The following is a 26,254-nucleotide window of genomic DNA, read 5'->3' on the forward strand; positions in this document are numbered from 1 at the left end:
AAATAGGTGAATATTATAAATTTATCACAGCTATAAAATAATCTAATACTTATTGAATGCTTTTATACTTAATCATTATTAGCTGGAATTATTAACACTCACTCTACTATTCTGTGATGTAGAACCTATTATTACTATTTTACGGAAAAGGATATTGAGGCTCACTGCTCAAGTTTATTAGGTTATCATTTATTGAGCACTTACACTATAGTAAAGTATTATGATAAAAGTGTTTTACAAGTCATTTTATTTAATTAATCTTTTCAACAACCTTGTGATTCAGTTACTTTCTCCAATTTACATGTAAGGAAATAAGACTCAGGCAATTAAGCAACTTTACCAAGATTACCTATATATTAAGTGGCCTAGCAAGGACTCAAACCTACCTGTATTGATCCTAAGGTGCACTGTTTATTATTATAATAGGAAGTCTTTCAAGGTAACAAAGCTCCCTCCTTCTTTCATTAGCCATAGCTTTTAATTTTTTTTTTTTTTTGAATAGGTTAACAAACTAAAGATGCTAAAAAGAAATTCTTTGTTCATTTGCTCTCAACTTTTGGTTGAAATTTAATTAGAGGCCCTCCTACAAGCAATCTAAAGATCTCTGACCTCAGAAGAAAGCTAGAGCTCTGACTATGCAGGCATTGCCCACAGAGAAAACATCTGTAAATAGACTCAAAAGTAGAGCTTGTGGAAGGAAAGGTACAAACTGCAAATAGCTCAGAGGAAAGAATTCCAAAAACTTACTCTTAGCCTCCTAAGTTGCCCTGACCTCATTACAAATTATCCCTCCTGGCCTAAAATATTTAATTTACTTACTTTCTCTTACCCTATCTGAAATTTCATCGGTGAAATTTTTATTCAAGTATTTTCTCTCGAAAAGAAATCTGGAGAGAATATCATTCATTAACAAATTTGTGTGACTTTATATAAGGATAGCTTTCTTCAAGATACATTTAAAAAAAAGCTACCCTGAATTTAATTCAGAGGTGGGAAAGCAGGTACATGAGGCTCGGAGCACTTAAAAGGGGATTCAGCAGTCCTGACTGAGCTAGATCCTGTAGTGAAGATGAAGGCTAGGATGAATACCCTCGGGAAGTGCACTAGTATGATGTTAAACCAGGAAGATTGTCAAACATAAACCCAAACTGGAATTTTGCCAATGCAAGAAAGATAACTTTTCTGTCTTCTGGAAACTCAAAACTCAAAATTTTCCTTTCAGTATGTACTGCAACTATACCATGGGTTAAGCAAGCTTTTTGTGATTACACTGGGAAACTACTACTAGTTTCTACATGAAAAAGTGGGTTTCGATATCTAGTGACCTAATCCATTGCTGAATTGGAGATTAAAAGTACATTTTAAGTTACAGACACCCTTTAAGAAAATAATTTGAATACAGTGAAAAGTATGACTCTTTCCTTCACTGATTCTATTAATTTGCATTACTACCCTTTTACTATATCAATGTAAAGTTTTTAAGAATGAAGATGATATTAAATAACTAGGTATAAATGTTGTAACAGGTAAATTATAACAACAAAGTACCTATATACAAAGTGTAGTTTGATTTTTTCCTTAATTTGTAATGGACAATAGTTAACTTTTATAGAGCTCTTAACTTCAATTAGTTAAAAATAAAATTATTACCTTCAGACAGTAGCTCAAGTTTAAATTCCAGGCCTCAAGCATTCTACTACCCCCCAAAATGCCCTCTCTTGTCCACTGAAGTTCTTCCTTTTGGAGCACTAAATCATGATAGTTGTAGCTTCATTTATGTGAAAGCTATAATTATGTCTTCAGAGCAGCATTTTTTCTGTAATGAGAAGGTATTCAACATATATTTTATTTTCCTACACATAAAAAAATATACTAGATTTTTGTTATTCAGGTTTCATTATAAAATAGCCATTACCAGCCTGGTATAGTTGAACCATCAGTTGACTCAATTGAAAACTAAAACTAGGACTGACTGTAGATAACTTTGTTCTGTGATAGGTGATTTAATTTCTTTCCCTATTTAAAAGTTGACATTTGGACTAGGGTTTTGTTTCAACTCTCACATTTTAGAACCACTACTGAAACAAAGACCTCTGCAGCAAATTACATTTTTCTCCAAAATAAAAGTATTTACTAATATAGCATCTTTTGGAGTCATAGAAACTAAAGAATACCCTACCCCTTATAAAAGTCCTGGTATTGATTTGACAACTTTATTTCTTAAGCAAGTAGTATTAGGATTAGATAAAAAGAACAGTTAACGATTAGACTTCAGAATACACACTAAGGCATTAAATTTTGCTGGCAAATTACTTTCTGGAATGTTTCATAGTACATTAAAAAGTGGCTTTTACCTTACAACAAAAGCAACAATTAGGAAGAAAGTGTTAAATTAGAAGTTCAAGGCTTTTTATTTACAGGGAAAATGAGTTTTTAGTACATAGTAAATACATGGCAGAGGGGAAGAAACTATTCAGGCTGTAGTCACTCATATCTCTGTGGGACATACTTGGGCCACTACTGTATTGATTTTGTTCAACAGCATTTCTATTCGTTCAAAATTTTAGAGGCAATTCTCAGCTGCAATTTTGAAAAACCTGTCTCAATACCTGATAATTGTATTTCTTCCTATAGACTTTTGTGTAGTAAAATTTATCCATTAAGACCAATAGCCTGAAAAGCCCCAAACACAACTAAAGGATGAAGCCACCTGAGGTTTGGTCCTAGAGTTTCTCTTAATTTTAGGTACCTTGGTTAGTGTCTCAAGATTTAAAGAATCTTGAAAAATATTTAGTATCAGTGTCAGATATTATTAACTACATTAAAAAATATTGCTCAAAAGTACTTTAGAAAATAAAATTTCTCTCATTTTTTAGGGTATGCAAATACCATAATGTACCTTTTATGATGTACACAAAATTGATATGAATCAATGGTGTCAAAATTAAATCAAGACTTCTAATTCACAAATATTTTATAGAATAATTTATTTTTTAAAGATGGGTTTTGAAAGTTATAGCATGTTAAATAAACATTAAAATTTTAAATGTATGCAATTATGTGTAGAAACAATAGCATTTTAACTTTTCACTTTTCAGTGAAAAAAATTTAAGGCTAGTATTGACAATGTCTCTTTTATCTAAGGTTTGTCCTCTCTATAAATGTCCTTGTAGCCTTGGTATCTACTGATTTCTTACCCTGCATATACATACCTCTTTTCCCCTCTTTGCTCTTTGAGAACTTTACAAATTACTTCATGTAATCCTCACAATGACTCTGAGGTAGATCTTAATATCTCTATAGATAAGAAAACCAAAGCTGTCAAGTACCTTGCTTACTGTCACAGAGAGTATGAGAGCTCAGATTCAAAACTAAGCAGGGGGTGGGGGCGAACCCAGAACAATTAGGACTCCAAAGCCCATGAACAGTTTTTATACCATGCAACACTATGCCATCTTATACAGAAAAAAAGAAACCTATAATAAAGAGAAATATATTTCCCAAGCTGTGGTTCTCCAGAGAACAAGTGTGTCTTCTTGAGGACCACAGTAAATGAATTATGTAGGAAATTATTAAGAATCAAGTTTGCAGTTAATATCCTAAGTAAGCTTAAGAAAAATAAAAGCACTAACTACCCTAGGTATTGCATGGATACAACACCAAATATAAGACATGTCACTGCTAAAAAAGTACCAAAGTCATCATACTAAATGTTTAGTTATTTTGGAACACTTAAGTTTCAGTCACATGAAAAATGTATTTTTAGTAATTTCAGTATTTCTTCATTGTCAATTAAAGTTTTATCTTATTAAGCATTCAGATTCTTTATCTTACTGATCATATTTTTCAATTCGATTTAAGAACCTATACTGACTCTTGTCAGGTACTGTATTTTCATAAATTTCAAATCGATAGTTTAAGATGTATTAATCTACAAATAATTATATATTTAAAGATATTTAAACCAATGAGATATCATCAATAATAAAAGAATTATCTGAAAAAGAACCTAGTTAATTAAAGATTTCAGTCAGGTTCAATAAAATTTAATTCAGGCAATTTTACTGTTGTGGTAAATAAAAAATCACTTATGGTTAAAGGAGAATGATGTTTAAAACTACCATATTTCTTTCCACTTTACCAAATTCAGAAAACATGGATTAAACAGGGAAATTCCAAGTTTCAGGTGGTCTAACTTATTTAACAAATGCAATTCTCACCATTACAATGAGTCACATGATTAAATGACAACTGCTTTTATTTACCGGCCTCTAATCAAGAGGCTATTCTCCCTTAACTGTACCTGTTGGCAAAGCTAGTTAAACTGACATCTAAATGAGAATGATGGTAATAATAACATTTACTATGTGGCATTTAATTCTCAGAGATGGCCAAAACGTGGCGCAGTGCTGGTTAATATAAGTAGCTAAGGCCAGATTGAAACTCAGGCATTTGGGTTTCAGGACCCGCATTCTAAAAAGGTGAGAGAATTGAAAACAGTCCTAGTTTCATTGACACTGCTCTCTAATAAAAGACTGTTTTTCGCTTACAATTGTTTAAATCACTTCTCATATTCTACAGTTGATTGAAGTACATCTTTAAGCAGCTTGTCAAAAAAAAAAAAAAAGGAAAGCTTTAGCTGTCTTCACCTGCACACATACCGCTCTACCCACAAACTTTGCAATACACTTCTGCCTGATTCTAAACTGCTGCTTCCTGAAGTCTCCCTCTTGGTGCTTTTCTGGCGAACGCCTTAAAAAGTGACTTTGACAACTGGATAACCTCTCTCCACCCCTTCTCCCTCAGGAAAAAAAAAAAAAAAAAAATTCAATTCGAATAATTTTCGGGCACTGAGAATAAGACATAGGCCTTTGGATACCTTGGAGAAAAAAAAAAAATCAATAACCAGAGGTGTGGAAGGACGCTTTCCCCCTCCTAAACTGAAGACATAGAGGGGCTCATAAAGAGGAAAAATAAAAAGCAGCCCGTGGCGCAGCGCGAAGGACCACACTTTGGGCGCTCTCGCTCAAGGCGTCCGGGTCCTTCTCCGCGGTGGTGGCGCGTCCTCGTACTCAGCAACCCTCCTCAGGATCCCCAACCTCCACCTTCTCCAGCCTGCCTCCCCGGGGCCCGCCAACCCTGTCCCGGGCGGGGGATAGTAGGCCTCGCCAAGAAGGGTCCTGAAGAAGACCCCTGGCAGGGCGCGGAAGGCGCCAGCAGGGCCTGGCTGCGGCGAGGGGCGGGGGCCCGCAGTCGCTCGGGGACCTGGCGGGTCAGGAGGTGATGGGAGGAGGCAGGGGGGAGAAAGGGGGGGTTGGGAAGTAGCGTCCGGTCCGTCAGCGCAGACAGCTCTGCCAAACCTCCGACTTCCCCAATCCTGCCACCGCCGAGAGCCCTACAGGGCAAGGAAGGTAGTCCATAAAGTGCTGGAGCAGAGGGGAGAAAATTCAAAACGAGTCTACTCAACCTCGTCTTGGCTCCGAGGCCCCGCCATGGAGACCAGCACAATGCGCAGGCGCACTCCCTTTGAGAACGCGCAGCGCGGTACCATGAGATAGGACCACTATCGGCCACCGTCGTTAGTTCTCTCTCTGATTCGTGTTTTTTTTTTTTTGTAGTCCCATCTCTCGTCTAGATTTACTACCTGAAGCTAGAGATAAGAGGCCATGAATAATCTCAATATGCGTGAGAAAATACCCCGAGAACCGCTTAGTAAGTTAAAGCTGAAGACAGGAAATATAGATATCTGGCTGGGGTCCAGAAAGTTAACGCAAGTAAAATATTCTGAGGGCAGCGCGGCAAAAAAGGACTACAATTCCCAGTGGTTACAGCATCTGAGAAGCGCTGCTGTCTGGGAATTGTAGTACCTAGGAGCTGTGTTTGAAGTATTGGTGCTAAAGACAGCATTTGAATTTTAAAAAGATAGGGAGAGAGAAGCAGATTTGAATTGGTCCTTTCCGTGTCTTCGTATTCGAACACAGGCCTAAATATACTAAAGGAAATCCAAAAAGATTAAAAGTATACACCGTCTTTAAGCCGATGCTTTGCTAATCGATGATTCCTAAAATCTAGGAATAGGTAGTTGATGTCTGTGGGCTGGGCTTCCGTAGAAGGGCAGCCTCGTGGTCTCTTCTTGATTAGGAGGCCCGAGGAAAGAAAGCGGAATCCCAGTCTTGGACTGCAGCTTCTGCTTACCTGTGCAGTGTAATTTTGAGCTGCTGCTTTTTGTAGTCCTAAGGGACCAGAGAGCCCGTTGTATGGTAACATACGTTTTCGTCGGCAGGTCTTGTGTGTACTCCCCGCCATGGCTCAGCTCCAGACACGCTTCTTCACTGACAACAAGAAGTAAGTAAGCGTGTTCCCCTTTCTTCCTCTCCCCTGTCTGGGATCCTCGGATGTCTTTGCCGTATTCATTTTTACCACCATCATCACCCACTTTCCCGCCCCCCCCCCCCGACTCTTCATTTGGTGTGTTTTCCGCTCAAGAGGAAGTGGTACCTTGCGAGGATTTCTCAGAGACCCGATATTGCCTCCTTTCTGGCTAGTTTCTCAGGCTCTGTATAATTTGAATTATGACTGTAGAAGGGCCAGAAAGGCATTAGGCTTGCTTCCTGAATAAAGTACAATGGATCAAGTCGTTAAAGGCTGTGCGCTAATGGTGTTTCACACGTTTTTGAAAACACTTCATTTTTTTGAGTAGGTGATAGACGATGCTTTCCTAAACCAGGTTAGGAAATGGGCCTTTAAAGAGGGGCTTAGTAGAATTGGTTTTCGATAAGTGTGAAAAGTCAATGCAGTTACAGATTTGTGTATTCACAAATACACAAATTTATGTATATGTATATATGTATACACACATATATAAATATACATAAATTTGTGTATTTGTGAATACACAAATTTATGTATATTTATATATGTGTGTATACATATATAAACATCTCTGTGTACGTATACATATATGTAGATATAAACATTTTACCGATAGTCCCCAGATCTATAGCATTCATTTGAAACCTGATTATATTCTGCCTTGTGATGTGTTTGTAGCTTTATGAATTGACCTGGTAAATCATATTCACTCCTCTTGTGTTGTTGCTTAAAGTATACATAAATCATATTACAAGTAAGAAATTAGTCTAAATATTTCTTAAGAAATGTGATGCAGTAGCATGGTCACTGTTTTTTCCAAGCGAAAATTTTGAGATTATTGTTGATGCACGTGAATTCTTAAATAATAGACCACTGCCTTTTAACCCATGAAATAAACATATCATATATGTGTAGATGTGTGTATATATTTTTAGATTCTCCAAAAATATGTATTATGTAATATGTCCTGGTCAATAAAATGAGGGAATAAAAGTTTTATTCATGTATATGTATATAATTTACATATATATTCATATGTGTGCATGTGAATTAGGCTATTTCTCCCCAACCCCTCATTTTACTGACCCAAATGGTGAATGAAAGAATGAAAATTTTTAGTTTCTAGATTTTGTTACCTTTTGGAGAACCGAAATAACTGCTTACTTTTTTTTTGGCATAATAAATATATAACTATAGTCTTACTACTCAAAGTGTTGTTTGAGAACCAGCAGCAGCAGCAGAACTTGGGAGCTTGTTAGAAAAAGCAGATTCTCAGACTCCACCCCAGACCTCCTTATTAAGAATCTACATTTTGATGAGATCTGAAGCCTCTCCCCCCACAGACTCCCATTGTGGCAAAAAGAGAAAAAAAGACCTATTATAACATGTCTTCTCTCTCTCTCTCTCTCTCTCTCTCCCTCCCTCCCTCCCTCCCTCTCTCCCCTTTCTTTCTTTTTCTTTCTTTCTTCCCTCCTTCCCTTCCCTTCCCTTCTCTTTTTTCTTCCTTCCTTCCTTCCTTCCTTCCTTCCTTCCTTCCTTCCTTCCTTCCTTCCTTTTCTTTCTTGTAACAACTTTGAAATATAATTCACATACAATTGAATTCACAAGTTTAAAGCGTCCATTTCAGTGGTTTTGAATATATTTGCAGAATTATGCAAACATCACTACCTTTAATTTTAGAACATTTTTCATTACCTTTTAGCTGTTAACCCTCAGGCCTTCTGGTCCCCCAGCCCTACGCAACCATTTAATCTACTTTCTGTGTCTGTAGATTTGTCTGTTCTGAATATTTCATATAAGTGAAATTGTATAATGTGGTCTTTGTGAATGGCTTTAGACGTCATCCACAGATATACTACATTTTGTTTCCATTGTTCAGTTGATGGATATTTGGATTGTTTCCACATTTTGGCTATTATGAATAGTGATGATGCGAACATTTGTATATGAGTTGTTGTGTGTACATATATTTTCATTTCTCTTGGGTAAATACTTAGCATTGGAGTTGCTGGGTCAAATGGTAATTCAGTGTTTTAACTTCTTAAGGAATTACCAAATGTTTCCAAAGCAACATACCATTTTACATTTCCCACCATCAATGAATAATGGTTTAATTTCTCCACATTCTTCAGCAATACTTATCTGTCTTTTTTTTGTTCACTGTTTAAAGCAAAATTACACTTTCTAGACTAGGCTGGGTGGGCAATTTAATGAACTCTTAGCTATTATTTTTGCTTCACCCCCTGCTTTCCTGCACCTGTTCCTCTTGTCTAACCCTCTTTCACGTGGCAAAAGCAAATTTTTCTATGTGTAGCTTAAGAGTGATCTTTTATGATGCTTACTTTCAGACCTTGCTCTCTCATCCTTTTCTCTAGTTGAATTGACCTATGGCTTCTTTGTTCTCTTATTTTATATATTACTTATGGCATAGTTTCATTGTATTTGATTATCAGACTTTAACTCTTTCTGAGAACAGAGACCACTCTAATTCCTTTTTGTTAACCCCATGTAGCAAAATGTCTGGCATGCATTAGGTAACCAGTAAATGTTTGTTGAATGAATAAATTCACAGTCGTTAAAATATCTGTGGATTTGATCTTGACTTTTCATTTCTCTTTTATAGATATGCAGTAGATGATGTTCCCTTCTCAATCCCTGCAGCCTCTGAAATTGCTGACCTTAGTAACATCATCAATAAATTGCTGGAGGCTAAAAATGGTGAGTATATATGTTCTAAAAAGTTAGGGGAGGACACAGTACCACTTTCTACACTAAAATACATCACATTTTATTTCCTTTTTTTGGCCTTGTTTGATAAGAACTGCATGTATTTTATAATGAAAAACTTTATAAATTATAACATGGGTTTGCCTACTACAGTTCTTGATAATTTGAAATAAAAGATTTTAGGAAAAAATATTTCAGTTTAATCTGTTTTTAAGACAACATGGAGATAAGGTGGTTGAGATTTAGGGATAAAGATTTTAGTTTAGTTTAATGGTTGTAATGTAGGGATAATTAAGACATTGTGCTAAAGAGGGCTGAATTGGATAGACATGGAACAAGCATCTTGGTGCTTGGGCCCCACTCGCTATACTTCTACAAAGCAAATGGTAATATCAGCATATGAGTATTTATGTTGTATAATAACATGTCAAAATAAATACTGGTATTTTATAAATATTTAGAATTTATTAGAAAACCGGATAAATTTTCTAATGGATAAACATTAACATATAAGAGTATGAAGTAAAATGTTTATAATATTTATATTTTAATATAAACATTAAACATATACTATGTGAATATAACTTATTAGCCCTAAAATTAATATGAATAATGTATGCAAAATTTTTGATTAAACAAGACTGGCCATAAATTGATCATTGGAGTTGGGTTATAGGTATATGAAGGTTTATTATAAGATTTATTCTACATATTTTTTTAAAAAGTAAAACCATACATAAAATACGAGATTTCAGCATGAAAAATTGAAAACAGAAAGTGTGAATTTTAAAAACAAAATTTGTCAATGGAGACACTATTTAGAGGCAAGCATATTTTTAGACAGGTATTTCTGATGCTTCAAAGCTCTTTTGATTCTACACAAGTTGGAAGAATGGGGAGGTGAGATTTATAAGCTAATGCCTAATATTTTCTTCTTCATCTTCAAATAATTCCATAGGTTTTTTATTAAGGTTGAGATTATGTTTTTGAGCAACTATTTTTAGAGAGACAAGGTCTGCAATCTTCATTGCTAGCAAGTTGTTATTCTTGATTCAGCGATATCATTAGGCATTTCCTACTGGTCTTTGTCTTTACTGTCATCAGTGTATAGAAATTCTGATGCATAATTACTTTTCTAAATGTCAAAAACGTCATATGTTCTACCTATTGAAAAACTCTTTGAACTAGAATAAGAATTATTCTTGCAATAGAAGCTTTGCAATACCGTACATACATGGTTATTTGTTGTTACCCAAATAGTTGCATATTTTCTAAACTTGTAGATGAACATTGTTTGTCTTTTTGTATAAATTGAATAACTGAGTCATTGCTCTTGAGTTGAAGATGCAATTTTAGATTTCATAGTTTTCCAAAGTAAAAACCCAAATAGTCTGTGAGGTAATTTTTCTTTTAAAAGGATTATGTTTAATAAATGCACAAAGAATGAAGAATTTTTAGCATATTGTAACTCTAAATGAAATAATGAATTTAAGTCATGATTTTCAGTAGTTGTTAAGATCATTAATTAGGTAAAAGGCTGATAGAGAACATGGTGGATGGGATCAGACTGACATTATCCGAGCCTTAGAGGTGGATCTTAATATCATAAAAAGAGACACAATGAGATAACATCTTCCTGAAGTGATGCAATAGGAAATACACACTACCATAAGCTTGCCCCCCACTCCCAAAAAAACCATACCTGAAATCTAAATAAGCATTTAGATCTGCCTTGTGTACAACATGTATGGGTAGTAGAGGAACATGTTAAAGGACACTTCACGAATGTAATCAAACAAACCCATAATGTAAGAAATGTTAAAAGACATGACCCAGTTTCTTTCAACAAGTAAATGAATGTCAAAGGGAAAAAAGAAATTGTTAAAGATTAAATAAAATATATTAATCAAATATAATATATGGACGTTAGATGCTGATTCTAAAAAGCTCACTATAAAAATATTTATGAAATAAAGACACATGAACATTGGCTGTTCGATATTCAAAGGAATAATTATTAAGTATTTTAACATGACTTTTTTTTTTAAGTTCTTATATTTTAGAGATACATACTAAAGCATTTACAGATGAAACGATACCATATCTGAGGTTTGCTTTAAAATAAACTAGTAGAGGAGTATAGGTGATTGTCCATGAGTTGGTAATTGTCAAAGGGTGTGGTGGTGATGGGGATTTATTATGTTATGTCTACTTTTATAGCTATAACATAATCTACATATTTATATACTTGAAATTTTCCTTAGAATACAATTTTTCTAAAAAATCTAATTATATCACCAACAAACAATAACAAAAGCATTGTACCAACAGAACAAAGTATTTCTATTCTTAAAAATCACAGAGTATAGTGGAATACATGGCCTAAATATGCCATGAAGAAATTCTGAAGAAACTGAGAGGCCACACTGGGATAATAGGTACCTGTTTGTTTTGAGGGTCTCTCATATACCTCTGCCAATACCACTTCAGTTCTAAAAATGATGGTTTTATTATTATTTTTTTAGAGTTCCACAAACATGTGGAGTTTGATTTCCTTATCAAGGGCCAGTTTCTGCGAATGCCCTTGGTCAAACACATGGAACTGGAAAACATCTCATCAGTAAGTGCAAATGTTTACCTGCTCTGTTGATATTATCACATAAAAAAGGCAAACCTTCCTTTAGAATCAGCCTGAATCTGTAGTAACCAAGATCCTTTTGATTATTGTGTTTTCCTAGAAATTTGAACTTTAGATTCTATATATTCAATTTTGAAATCCTCTTTTTTTCTTCTGAGAGTGTATTATTAAGAAATGCAGATGAATGACTATGGAAAAATAACTTCAAATTTGTGGAAGAATTGTCAAGAAAGTGAATAGCAAGCCAGTTTACTACTAATAATGGTGTACAAAATGATTGTGCACATATAAAAATGCACGGGTTCAGTTTATGATTTAGAGTGATTTTTTTCCCCTTCCTCTAATTTTCAAACTTTCTTTAATATTGCTTTTATACCTTAAAATATAATTTATAACTTATAGGAGCAATTTTCAGAACTGTGGTAAAATATACATAAAATTTATCATTTTAACCATTCTTAAATGTACAATTCGGTGGCATTAACAACATTTACAATATTACACAATCATCACCACTATCCATTTCCAGAACTTTTTCATCATCCTAAACATAAGCTCTGTACTCATTTAACAATATGCTGTTTTGATTTTGTAATTTCAAGCTTATATTATTTTTTCTCCTACTTTTAGCATAAGTTTTCTAAGGTTATTAATATTTCTTAATATTACTCTGAGAGCACACTATTAGATAAATAAAATTTTTCTCCTGTGGTGTGGCTCCAAATTTTCTAAGTTATGAAGGGGACATACATGATGGTGACATATTAAACTAGGGGGTTCTTTAAAAGTACCGCTTTAAAATTCTACCACCTGATTTCTGTTTTCTCTCTGTGACTAGGAAGAGGTTGTGGAACTAGAATATGTGGAGAAGTATACTGCACCTCAGCCAGAGCAATGCTTATTCCATGATGACTGGATCAGTTCAATCAAAGGGGCAGAGGAATGGTATTACCAGATGAATGTCCTCGTATCCATTTTCCTATGCCACCTCCGTCAAGCTCTTTAAGTGTACCATGGAAATATTCTTCTCTGATTTCTCTATTCTTTGAAAAATAACTTGTGATACATGTATCAGTGGCCATGCCAAAGATCTTTACATTCAGTGTAGTCAAGAAGAAACATATCTATTAATAAGTTTTCTTTGTCAGGATGTTGTAGTGGCATTTGTATTCTGAATAGGTCAAGTGTCAGGGCATTTATTTGATTTGAGTATGTTGCTTTTAAGACTAAGGATATAATTTGTTTCACAGAGGAGAAAAAAAGTACTTATACAGCCACAAATGCAGATTATGCTATTTTAGGGCTAAAAAGGGCAGACTAGAATCAAGAAGATTTGAATTGCTCAGAGCAAACCCCCCACTGGCCTTACTTTTAGAAAAATATTTCAAGAGTGGTATATAGTGGGAGCTTACTTTCAAAGAATGCTATTACACACAGTTAACATTTTTACTGGTTTTACTTTTTCTTAAGTGGTTTTATGGTTTTTCTATTTAATGTTGTTTCACCAGTTTAATACAAAGGACTATTGGCTTTACAAGCAATTTACTTAGCTTTCCAGAGAGTTGTAGTGTTTACAACAATCAAGAAAAGAAAATCTAGAGTTTATTGGTTATATTTTTATTTTTAGCATGTCAGGAAAAGCCAAATATAACAACATCTTCTGATCTACTGTAATGTGTTTTGAAATTTTAATCCTCATATGAAAGAAGAGTTTAAAAGTATAATCCTCAAGGTTTTTTTGTTGTTGTCATAACTGATTTCAAGGTTTGAAAAAGATGCTTTTTATATTTCATAGGATTTTTTTCTCATAGGATCTTGACTGGTTCTTATGATAAGACTTCTCGGATCTGGTCCTTGGAAGGAAAGTCAATAATGACAATTGCGGGACACACAGACGTTGTAAAAGATGTGGCCTGGGTGAAAAAAGGTAAGAACTCTGCTAAAACGGAGAGGAACCCTGAACAAGGAATTGGAAATAAGCCATTTTCAGTGCTGGGGCAGAATATGGACTGGATAGGAAATGTCTTACAAAAATACACTGCTAAAGAAGAAAAGGATTATATAAAAAGTTTATGCTAGTAGAAGTGAGACTTTACTAAAATTATATCAGATAATATACATTTTCAAGTTAATATCGAGTGTGTGAAATTCATATCTTTTATTTTGATGAATCTGCCCTTTATAAGGTAGCTTCTTTTTTCAAAGTTGGCCATGTAAGCTCTTTTATCTTTTTAACATTTTTATCAACAAAAGCAAATTCAGTTCTTCGGTTTCAGAACACGATGTATTTTAAATTTTTGTATTAACTTGTTTCTTATTCTTGTGTTTTTTCTTCAGACAGTCTGTCTTGCCTACTACTGAGTGCCTCTATGGATCAGACTATACTCCTTTGGGAGTGGAATATAGAGAGAAACAAAGTGAAAGCCCTGCACTGCTGCAGAGGTCATGCTGGAAGTGTGGATTCCATAGCTGTTGATAGCACAGGAACTAAAGTAAGTAACTATCGTGTCATTTGTACTTTGAACTAGACTTTGAACTTCTTATACAAAAAAAAATATTTCTACCCCTATTCATTATGATTGGTCTACTTTTATAACAATTAGTAACTAAAAAATGTGATTTTTAAACCAAAAAGTAAATACTCATACAATAAAAGATAAAGAGATTCAATTCGTCAGTCTGGGTATCTCTGGTTTAGAACTTTATAGAAATTGCAGACACTTTAAGAAATAGGTAAACAAGCAATTTCTTTATGTAACCTCAAATTATAGTGATTAACCTTTTCAGCTCTCACAGTGCTGCCATCAGTTGAAAATGTCTAGTTGGTCACCTATTAAGCCTTAGCATACACTAAGGTTAGTGTTTATAGAGGTCATTTTACTATTATTGCTGAGCTGCTCTTTATCATGACAAAATGCTAAAAATCAGTTAAAAGGAAACAAACCTAAGGGTACCACCGTATTTGACTTCAAAGGGGTTACAGACTCTTATCATTTGTAAGTTCCCTACCCAGCAATGAGGTATTCTGTATTTAAGAGTGTTTCTTTAGCATTTCTTTCCCAGTTAGCATAACAGAGGACTTTTGTGCAGTCAAAGGTAAAAGTTTAAGATTATTGAGTTATAGAGAAAGTTTACATGTTGTCATGTTCAAACTTAAGTGAATTAACTGCATCTTGTCTTTTGGCTATAAAAGGTAGGAACTCATCTTGAACTTTTTTCGATTTAGAGAGCGGGAGATCCAAGTAAGGCATACACACATCACGAGCAGGGATGATGCATTTGGGTCTCAGGAATCAAGTAGTAGAGGCTTAAATGTAGCTAGCACTACCTTCCCTCTCTTGTCTAACCAAGTTGACTCTATTCTCACTTACCTCAAACTTACTTTCTCCACACAGCAATAAAACCTGGTTTTCCATATTACCAGGCTTTACAACTGTACTATCTGACCCTGAAAAAAGACTAACTTCAACTCTCTGGAACACAAGTTCTCAAAAAAATGGTCCAGAAGAAGAAAGAGACCTATTGGCACAGTGTGGATCAGATGTCCAACCTGATCTAAGCAACCATGGCCAGGGCACAGGACCATATAGGAATGACAGCTTTTTCAGTTGCCATGAGATTGAGGGAACAACTTTCAGGAGACTAGGAAAGCAGGCAGATGACATTACACTAGTAAGGATTTCAGAGCAAAGTAAAGGGTTTAAGTTAAATAGAAAAAATAGGGCAAATATTATGGATTATAGTACATACTCTTTAACCCTTCATATAAATCTGTTTAGTTTTGCAGTGGCTCCTGGGATAAGATGCTAAAGATCTGGTCTACAGGTAAATCTCATATTTCTTTTACTATGATTTATTAATGATATTTCAAGAATCTCAGTGAAAGAGTGCGTTTTAACCCATATTTTGCCATAAAAATGTACCAGGGCTTTTTAGGACACAAAGGAGCATAGTGTAGAGGAAACATTAGTATATCTCTTTGTGTTTCAAAATGTTTTTCTACACCAGTGGTCCTCAGCCTTTTTGGCACCAGGGACCAGTGCTCCTATGAGAATCTAATGCCTGATGATCTGAGGTGGAGCTGAGGCAGTGATGCCAGTGCTGGGGAGCGGCTGCAAATACAGATAAAGCTTTGCTGATTCTCCCTCCGCTCACCTTGTGCTGTGTGTTCCGGTTCTTAACTGGCATGGACTGGTACAGGTCTGCGGCCCAAGGTTTGATAACCCTAACCATCTCCTTATTTATTGGACAATGTCACTGAATTGCTGCAAGTGTCAACAACATTTTCTCCAAGTTCCCTTATTCAGGAACCTAGAAATAAACAAAAATATCTTCTGAGTAATTTTGATATACTTTACTGTTAGGAAAATTTCTTAGTTAAGCCAGTTTACTTAAAAACAAACTTTTAATGCAATTTTACCAAAGCTTCTTGCTTTGAAAACATGTATTAGAAGGAACAATTGAGGAGACAGAGGAAAAACTCTTAGAGGAAGGCACATTTATAGTTCTAAGAAGATACTGAGAGAAGAGGAAGAAAAACTCATGGATATTTGAAGTTTAAAGTAGTAGTATTATAGGATTATTTATAGCACAGGTAAATAGATCAGAATGCCTTTGTTACTTCTGAGGTAATTGCTTTAATACAGCGTGTAATACCCTAAATACAGTTCACACAGAGTTGGGGGATCAGGAAAAGCTTAGAGTTTTAAGTAATTATGTGTAAGATGACAGGAAAGATGATCATTCATTTTAGTAGATTTCCCAAAAATGCTTAAAATAAACAGTTTTGAAGCAGAAAGTGGTTTGTTGAGAAATTTTTCCCTTTGTGGAATATTTTATTTTTTGATAGTTCTAGGTAAATGAGATACACATGATATGTTGTTACCCTTATGGCGCTTGTAGTCTAGTTTGGGAAAAACTACTTAATAGTCATAAAAGAGTTAGAAAACATTAACATACGTGGTTTTCCATCTAGGTTTGCTACCTGGCCAAATGATGTGTAACAGATTTTTTTTTAAAAAAATCAAAGAATAATTATCTATGAAACACTTTTAATTCACTGTTAGAAAAGTAAAATAAGAAGAATAAACATGGCTGGAATGTGTGTCCTTTTAACATGTGTTTACCTTGTGGCAATCCCATCTTCATAATATAAATACAATCTGGTCAAAACTCTTACAATTAGAAGTAAACAATTTTTCATAGATATGATAAAGTAATGAATATTCATAATGATGATCTTAAAGACATATCAAGATATCAAACTAGTTAGGTTCTAGGATTTTAATGTACTTTTACTTTTTGCTTTCTCCTTTTGGAAGATCGGTAACCCGTGTAATTGTTTTTATGTATTAGTAGGAGTATCTATTCCCTAGTCAGTTGAGATAATATGGAAAACGTATATACCCAGAAATGTAAGAATTCTTTGAAATTGTTTGAAATTAATATTTACCGTAAATTTTAAAAATAGCAAATCTAAATGTCTATAATACAGTCCCTACAGAGGAAGAAGATGAAATGGAGGAATCTACGAATCGACCGAGAAAAAAACAGAAAACAGAGCAATTGGGACTGACAAGGGTAAGTATTTGTGAGAACTAACTATACCAGGCTTAGGTTCATCTTGACAAATGTATGGTGGTTTAATATAATCGTTCATATTTGAATTTCCTTTTTTCTTGCTGCTTCAACTGTAATTAGGCTATCTTTCACTAGATTTGTAAATTTTTATTATAAATACTGTACTGTGCTACATTTATGAGTCATTGAACATTGTAGCATTGAATCAGGATTACAGATTGGTGGGTTGATTATTTAGCTATTTGATCTTGTGGTGCATTTTGAAGTAGGATCTTTCCATTGTTAAAGCTTGCACTAAAGTGAAATGAAGCATCTCATTACCTGACTGTTTAATAATATTGATTGTTTCATTAACCGAGGATGTAATTCTTACTAGGGATGCTAGTTGTATCTCCTAAATCACTAAAAACCAAAAGTTTAATTGGGGTTTTGAGTCCATGATTTAGCTGCTAGATCCAATTAAACAAACTCAGAATTTTATCTATGTTCTTGTTCTATTAAGTTAGGGAGATATTTGTCATAATATGATCTAACCTATATTAACATACTTAATGAGAAGAACAAAACTGAGTCATGTTTAAGAAAACATTTTTCATTTATTTTCTATAGCTAATAATGAATGTGCAGTAAATCAAGCAAACATTTGCACGTTATTTTTTGTAGTGACCAGTAATAGAGTATCTTATTAAAATTATTGAAAATGAGGAATAAAGTGTGATCATAAATGATTTATCAAACTCATGTAAAATACAATAAACAATAGCACTTGCTGGTTCTAACTGAAAGTAGTTACTTATAATTTCTTAATACGTTTAAACATGGACTGCTGAATTACAAGAAGAATGATCTGGTAGCAGCTCAGCTTCTTTGTCACTGAGTCTGGTGGGACAAATTAAAGCTGTAAACGCCTTGCCAGTTGGATACTGTACCAGTGGTAATTTACTGATACACATCCCTGATCAACCTTCAAATTATATGTCTAAGAAGATTTCTTGAATTATAAAAATTCTTTATGTAAAAGGTCACTTTTTTTAACCTTTCTTTTAATTGAAGTTTGGCATACATGTAGTTAAGAGTACAGCTCAACAAATTTTTACAGTTCTGTATAACCCAAGTAATCACTATCCAAAACAAAACATTAAGAATTACCAACACCCTAGAAGATTCCCTCTAATCTCCCTCCCAATCAGTAGCCCCCAAAGGTAATCACTGTTGTGACTTAATATCATCCTAGATTAGTTTCACCTTGTTTGAAATTTCGTATGAAACCTGTGAGGTTTCATCCATGCTGCTGCATGTAAGAGTTCTTTTCATTAATATATAGTATTCCATCAAATGAGTATACCAGCATTTATCCATTCTTCTTTTGATGGACATTAAGGTTGTTTCCAGTTTGGGCCACCATAAATAAAGTTGCTAAGAAAATTCTTTATACTTCTCTTTTGGTGTACATGTGCAGTCATTTCTGCATATGTAGAATTGCAGGGTTACAGGGTATGCACAAGCTTTTTGAATGTTAGAACTGCCAAAAAGTTTTCCAAAGTGCTTATATCAATTTGTACTCTCACTGACAATGTATGAGAATCAAAGTTACTCTACATCCTTAACAGTACTTGATAAGGTCAGTTTGTTAACACTGGAATTTAAATCCCAGCCCTTTGATATCTAATTGTGAAATACCTCTTCATGTTTTCAACCCATTTTTTAAAAAACGTATTGCCTATCTTTTTCTTACTGATTTGTAAGTTCTTTAGGTGTTTCAAAGTCTTTTCAAGATATATATATATATTATGTATTTTCTTCCACTTAGCACCGTACTGATAACTCTGATTTTTATAAGCTTGCATACATTGTTCAATTTATTTGAGAGAAATCATAATATATTCACTTTCTCATAGGTTAGTTATGCTGGAAACCCTTGAAGCGCTATCTGAGGTGAAACTTGTGCTGCAATTAGAAATAATAGAAAAAGTTAGATTTTTAAATCCAAATTGATAAGACAAATATCAAAAATATTATCTTCTCTTTGGATTTCTATTACCTGATTTGTATTAATATGAATAATGCTACTGATCAGTTAATTTGTCATTTGTTTCATACATTAACATACAGTAAGGTTTTTTCCCTTTTCTCTCAAAATTACTTTTTTTCTCTTCAGTGCTATTCTTCTGGAGTTTGTTTGTAGTAACAGTGCCAAAGGTGACTTTTTTGCCTTTTCAAAAAGTTTTACATTTAGGAACATTTACTCTTTCTGGTGTATAGGTTTTGAATTTTCATAAATATATAGAATATGTAACTACTACATAATTAAGATACAGAATAGTTCATCGTTTCTTAAAACAGGGGTCTCCAACCCCTGGGCCATGGACCAGTACCTGTCCGTGGCCTGGTAGGAACCTGGCCACACAGCAGAAGGGAGAGAGGCACATGAGCCAGCGAAACTTCATCTGTATTTGTGGCCACTCCCCAGCACTAGCGTCACCACCTCAGATCCACCTCAGATCTTCATTAGATTCTCGTAGGAGCACCAGTCCGTGGTGCCACAAAGGTTGGAGACCACTGCCCTGAAACTTATGTTGCCCATGATAGTTATCTTTTCCACTCTACTTCTGTCGCCTGCAACCACTGATCTGTTCTCCATTTCTTTGATTTTTCTTTTCCAGAATGTTATATAAGTGGAATCACACAGTATACATACTTTTCAATCCAGCTTTTTTTCACATAGAGCATAATGTGTTTGAGATTTCTCCGCCCTACCCCAATTTTTTGGAGGGTTTGCGAGAAAGATTCATGTTATTGAGTATCATGGTTTATTCCTTTTAAAAGCTGAATAGTATTCTATTGTACAGATATACAACAGTTTGTGTAATTATTTACCAGTTTTAGGACATTTAGGATATTTATAGTTTGACAGTCATGAATAAAACCGCTATCAGGGCTAGTGGATAGGCTTTTGTATCAGAATTTTTTACCTCTTTCAGGAAAATTTTAAAGCTAGAGTAGAGACTTTAGGGATCATTTGGTCCAGGAGTTAGCAAACTATAACCCAACACCTGATTTAGCTATGACCTATTTTTGGCCTATAGAATGTTAAGAACGACTTTTACATTTTAAAGGGGTTTTAATAAACAGAAGATTAGGCAATAGATTATATGTGGCTTGGAAAAGCTAAAATATTTACTTTTTGGACCTTTACCAAAAAACCTGCTGATCTCTGATCTCATTTTACAGATGAGGTAATAATATTTAAAGAAGCTAAACATAACAAAGTTACAAAAGTAGATAAACTATCTCGTTTTAGAATTTCTCCCATCTCTCACATGTTCCTTATATTTGGGACAGGCCCTATATGGGGATTTTAATTTGAGAAAGACAGTAAAGAGAGGTTTTGGAGTCTTAATAAATGAGTCATGGACATTATTTAAAGGTTGGATGCTGAGAAAATAAGGTGGTAAGAATAACCTATTAAAATCAATTTACCTGGAAGAGTCATGTAGCAAATGGCAGCACATTGACTCAAACCTGGATCTGACCTCAAGCTTTTTCTATGAACTTATACATATGTTTGGCAACTGAAGGAATTAAGTTAGCATTAATATTAATACTTCTCAATATGAAAAGTAGAACAGATGAGGAAGTTGCAGAATATAGTACAAAACTACAGACTTTGGAATAATATTTGGATTCAAATTTAAATCTGCCACTTATAAGCTGTATGACCTTGAGCAAGTTATCCTTCTCAGATTCAGTATCTTTATTTATAAAATAAATACGGAAATATCTGTCTTGGAGGATCATTGTAAAGAGGAAAAATAAGGCAGAATATGAAAGCCAACGCCTCTCACTAAATATCTGGCATTAGACTCCAGAAGTAATAATTATTGTTGTTGTTTAAATTAAACTGAAAATGCTTTTTTGGGTGCTTTTCATTTCTAGACGCCCATAGTGACCCTCTCTGGCCACAAGGAAGCAATTTCCTCTGTTCTGTGGTCAGATGCCGAAGAAATCTGCAGTGCATCTTGGGACCACACAATTAGAGTATGGGATGTTGAGTCTGGCAATCTTAAGTCAACTTTGGTAAGACTTATAAATACAGTGGTTCTATGATTAATTTTGAGCTTTAAAGTGATAAACTTGTAGAGGTGATTACTTTTAGCCCCTTTCCATGGTTAATGTTCTTTCCTTTTTTTTTTTTTTCTTTCCAGACAGGAAATAAAGTATTTAATTGTATCTCCTATTCTCCACTTTGTAAACGTTTAGCATCTGGAAGCTCAGATAGGCATATCAGACTGTGGGATCCCCGAAGTAAAGGTAAGTTGTGTAAACCACTGGAGAGAAAAATATGTGTAAATAAAATCAATTTCTCTTCTCACTAGAGATGTGTACAAAAAGATGATTTTCCACAAGTGTTTTTTTTTTTTATTTGTTCTGTCTACTTTTCTCAAGTTCGGTAATCATTAACTTTTTTGCTTTGTTCAGATGGTTCTTTGGTGTCACTGTCTCTAACTTCACACACAGGCTGGGTCACAGCCATAAAGTGGTCTCCTACCCATGAGCAGCAGCTGATTTCAGGTTCTTTAGATAATATTGTCAAGCTGTGGGATACGAGAAGGTAAGTCCTATTTATGATCTACAAAAGAAATATGTCAGTTCCCTGTTGTGTACAGAGAAAATGAAGTGAACACTGAAATGATAAATATTGATATAAAGAAAAGCAAAGATCAAAGAAATTATGTTAATATGTTGCTTTTTGCAATCTGAAAGAATTTAATTGTGGTAGTTTATCTTCCAAAAAGAAAAGAAAAAAAAATCCACAAGTTTGTAAAATTCATGTATTTGACCCTGTTATATAACACAGGAGAAAGCTTAGAAAAATTATCCTGAACCTTAAGATAAATATGATAACGATAGAAGTAGAGGCCAGTGGTCTCTGAATAATAAATCATATGTTAATAGAAAGTTAAATAAAAATACATATTTTTAAAGATAACCGAATATTAAAGGTTTCTTTCTTACTCATGGGCTAGTGCTACAATACTAGTATATGTAGAGTGCCCCCAATAAAATGCATACACAATTTATTTACATATTTTTATAAGTAGAATGGAGAGGCATTGACCAAATTTTTTGCTGACATTAAATCTGCTTTCTAACATCCTTATGCTACCTTATGATGCATAATTTGTTAATATCTAGAAGTTATATATATTTCAATTGGATAGTTTATTAGCAATTAGCTAATAATAGTAGTAAGTGCTATGATGAGAGTAAAGCAGAGTAAAGGGATGCTTTTTTGGGAAAAGTCTGTCTTTGAAAGTGATATCCTGGTAGTGAATTGAACTATGTGAAGGTATGAGCCATGCACAGATCATGGCAGAGGGAAAAGTGGATAAGGTGGGGAAAATCATGGCATATTTACAAAATAGCAAGAGAACCAGTGTTGGTGGAGTGGAGTAAAGCAAGGAGGAGAGTAGCAGGACGTGAGGCAGACAGTGGTTTTATTAAACAGGAACTTATAGGCCACGGTAAGGAATTTAGGTTTCATTCTAAGTGTGATGAGGAAGGCTTTAGAGGTTTTTGAGCAAGGGAACAAGAATAAAAACAGAGGGGCTATTGTAATTCAAGAAAAAGAAAATGGTTATTTGGACTCCGAGGGGTAGCATTATAGATGAGTGGTTGGATTTTTGGTATATTTTGAAGATAGAGAGCCCTTTGGCAGGATTGGCTCATGAATTGAATATGGAGATAAGAATCTAGGATAATGCCCATATTTTCTGCCTGAGCAGTTGGATGGTTAGTGGTACCATTTACTATGATGGGAAAGAGTAGAAAAAGAGGTTTGTGAGGGCAAAAATTTCGCTTTGGTTGGTTTAAATTTGTAGTGCTCATAGACATCCAGCTATCAGCCAATTGGATATACATATCAAACTTGGGGAGGAATTTTGGCAAAAGATATAAATTTGGTAGTTATCAGCAGTTAGATGGGTAGCCAAAGTGTATATAAAGCCATAATGTGAGGGTAAAGGTAAAGTAATCAAGGAAGTGTGAAAATGGGCCTAATTATAAATACTGTTTTATAAATAGCATTTTTCCTTGTATGTGTTTGTTGTAAATCTTTGTTGTCTGCTAATGATATAAGGAAACATGAGAGATGGTCAAGTAAATACTCAGAATTTTAATAATAAGTGGTTATTGGGGCAAAGATGATAAATGCTGTAAAGTTTTTAGAAAAGTATGATTATTCATAGGTTTGTTTTAATACTATAAAATCCATATAACATGCTAATATTTTTGTCTTTTAGTTGTAAGGCACCTCTCTATGATTTGGCTGCTCATGAAGACAAAGTTCTGAGTGTAGACTGGACGGACACAGGGGTAAGGATTTATTAGTTATTTGGTAAAGAGGAAAATATATTATTAGAATTAACCTAGTATTTGTGTTTATGGAGTTAATAGTTTCATTATATCTGATATTTATAATTCTGTATTCTAAGTTTCTCTTAATATTTTTCATAAAATCTCACATCTCAAAGAAGAAACAAATTTGTCCTTTAATATTAGGAATATTAAATTTGAAAATTTTGAAGCAGTTTTTTTCTCATGATTATTTTAATGAAATGTTTTAACTCTATAAACTTGCTACTTTAGACCAGCAAGTATTGGATCGAAGTATTTCCTATTTAGAAAAATCTTGTATAATAATCTAGTTTATAAAATGTGTTTCAGGAATTACAATTTTATTATCTTTATGCACATATATAAGCTTTTATTGCCTCAGAATTATTTTCAGTTATGGCTCCTAGGACTACTTAAATAATTTGTAATGTCCATTTACTCATAATTAATGTACTGTCCTTTGAAAACTTAATTTTCTTAAATGGGTAAACTATCTTACCCTTCAAACTTTTCAATTTTATTACATTTCTTGGCAAACATTTCATAGAAAATACAATAGCATATTATACCTTCACTGAATTCAAGTGATCACTTTTAAAATTTTACTATACTGTATTACAATATAGTAGTGAAAATTGATGTAATTGGTCCATTTAAGTATTCCCAAAGCACATTAACTGCTCATCCATAAATTTTCTATCATCAGAATCATCAGTATTTACTTAGGTTTAGCTATTATATGAAATAACTGTATTCTGTTTGTGTTTTTTTCTCTCTCCCTTTATGCAGTTACTTCTGAGTGGAGGAGCAGACAATAAATTGTATTCCTACAGATACTCACCTACCACCTCCCATGTGGGGGCGTGAAAGTGAATGATAAATTTGACTACAGAGATTCTTTCTATAAATGTGATTGACAGAGACTCCTCAGATTACATCAGTGCAGATCACCCTTGATAATAGTTATCACTGTCTTTTTCTTTATTCTCTATTTATTATATAACAGTTTATGCTTATAAAACATAAAACAGGACCTGCATTCTCTATCTTATGCAAACTCTTGAAATTAAACTGAGTTTTTCATTTCTTTTTGGAAGTATTGGTTTGAATTAAGATTTGCTTTTGAAATGCTATAAAAGCATATATTAAAAATACAGTAATTGTCCAGATTTTTATTTCTGATGGAGAAACTTAACTGTTTAAAAAAAAGCATCTTAAAAATTAATAAATTTTAATAGAAAAAAATTAGAAATACATTTGATTTTGGTAAAATTACTGATGTCTAACTATAAAGACTTTCTAGGCATGCAGAACATTAAAAAATGTAGATGTTGCCAATTTATTAAGCATGTGTTAAAATATTTTAGGAAAGTACTTTGTATTAAAGCTATGGCAGAATTCTTTAGAAACTGCATACAGATTTATGGTAACCAGGAATCTCTACCATACTTATTCTTGCACTTAGATAAAAGTAGATTCTTTAGGCAAAATCTTTTGGTCAGTATTAGATCTAAACATTTTACAGATTTTATATCATTAGAATTTATCTAAATTCACATGTTATATACCAACTATTTAAAGTAAGTGTTTCTTAAAATGTGACTTCCTTCTTAATGGATTGATATTACTCAAGCAGAACACTTCAGCTTCTTAGTAATATGTGAAAAATTCATTTGGTCTCATTACTAGACTCTAACACAATGTATCTCACATGAGGTTTCTGTCGCAGAGGTCCAGGACAAAAGAGCTATACTTTACTTGGGTGCAATGAAGAGCTAAATCAACGGTGTGTTAAACCAGGGGGAAATTTAGTTCTCTTGTGTGTAGCAGTCTAGAGCTGGTATAGTCATTTCGTTCCACATTCCTTAGGGATCTAGGCTCCTTCTGCCTCTAAATATGGTCAACATACTCACATAGACCAAGAGCTAGAGTTTCGGTTATATCATCTCTTAAAACAGTGTATTTTAATTCCCCTAAAGTGAATAAAGGTAACTGGAAAATTCACACCTAAAGTCTTTGTTTTTCTCATTTAGTGCAGTGTGGTCTAAATTTCATCATATCTGTAGTTTCTGAAAATCTCATTTTCAGAGGACAGAGATCAATTTACATTCCTGTTACAGATGGTCCCTGAATGAGCCTTACAGAGTTATTTACCTTCCTTAACTCACCCAGCCTGGGCCGTTCAAATATAGTATGCATACACTAGGTGACTTATGTAAAGAGTCCTATTTATTAGATAAAGGACAAAGAAAGAAGTGGCATCAAGTTCTGGTCACTCACTTATTCTCAACTCTGGTTCCCAAGCAGGAGAGATTCCTGATTCAGGCATCCTCCCTTGAGATGGATGTAAGTAACAAGAGTGACCAAGTCTCTTGGAGATGGGCGCCAAACTTCTTTCCTTGGGTAACTCAAACAGGAAGCCAATAGAAGCCTAGAAGACCCAGTCCTCCTAAAACACATTGCTGCTTCCTACTCTCTACCTTTTCTTCAAAAGTAAAAGTCTCCTTTTCAATGGTCTATATTCTTCCATTTTAGTTACAC

General features: G+C 34.1%; 2 protein-coding genes across 2 annotated transcripts in view; one reads left to right on the plus strand and one right to left on the minus strand.

Annotated features, from left to right (window-relative positions):
* CARF (calcium responsive transcription factor) overlaps positions 1–5,460 on the minus strand; it is a 45,008-nt gene extending 39,548 nt beyond the window's left edge. Inside the window, exon 1 of the mRNA XM_016161915.2 lies at positions 1,651–5,460. The gene's annotated coding sequence lies outside the window, so the exon portion shown is untranslated. The remainder of the gene's footprint in view (positions 1–1,650) is intronic.
* A 460-nt stretch (positions 5,461–5,920) lies between these two features.
* WDR12 (WD repeat domain 12) lies at positions 5,921–25,717 on the plus strand. The gene is made up of 13 exons (XM_016161919.2): positions 5,921–6,345; positions 8,996–9,090; positions 11,625–11,719; positions 12,576–12,682; positions 13,549–13,664; positions 14,075–14,229; positions 15,517–15,562; positions 17,232–17,317; positions 21,254–21,394; positions 21,523–21,628; positions 21,797–21,929; positions 23,620–23,692; positions 24,503–25,717. Exons 1-13 carry the CDS (start codon positions 6,305–6,307, stop codon positions 24,578–24,580), a joined length of 1,272 nt encoding a protein of 423 aa, XP_016017405.2. The 5' UTR covers positions 5,921–6,304; the 3' UTR covers positions 24,581–25,717.
* The last annotated feature ends 537 nt before the right edge of the window (positions 25,718–26,254 follow it).

This window comes from Rousettus aegyptiacus, unplaced genomic scaffold (assembly GCF_014176215.1).
Source record: "Rousettus aegyptiacus isolate mRouAeg1 unplaced genomic scaffold, mRouAeg1.p scaffold_m13_p_2, whole genome shotgun sequence".
In the NCBI taxonomy this organism is placed as follows: Eukaryota; Metazoa; Chordata; class Mammalia; order Chiroptera; family Pteropodidae; genus Rousettus; species Rousettus aegyptiacus.

What these genes read in the sequence shown, in the direction of transcription:
- WDR12 (XM_016161919.2), top strand. Translation starts at nt 6,305, where the DNA reads ATGGCTCAGCTCCAGACACGCTTCTTCACTGACAACAAGAA. An exon ending in TTGATAGCACAGGAACTAAA is followed by an intron (nt 14,230 to 15,516) that starts GTAAGTAACTAT and finishes AAATCTGTTTAG; the next exon opens with TTTTGCAGTGGCTCCTGGGA. An exon ending in AAGCTGTGGGATACGAGAAG is followed by an intron (nt 21,930 to 23,619) that starts GTAAGTCCTATT and finishes TTTGTCTTTTAG; the next exon opens with TTGTAAGGCACCTCTCTATG.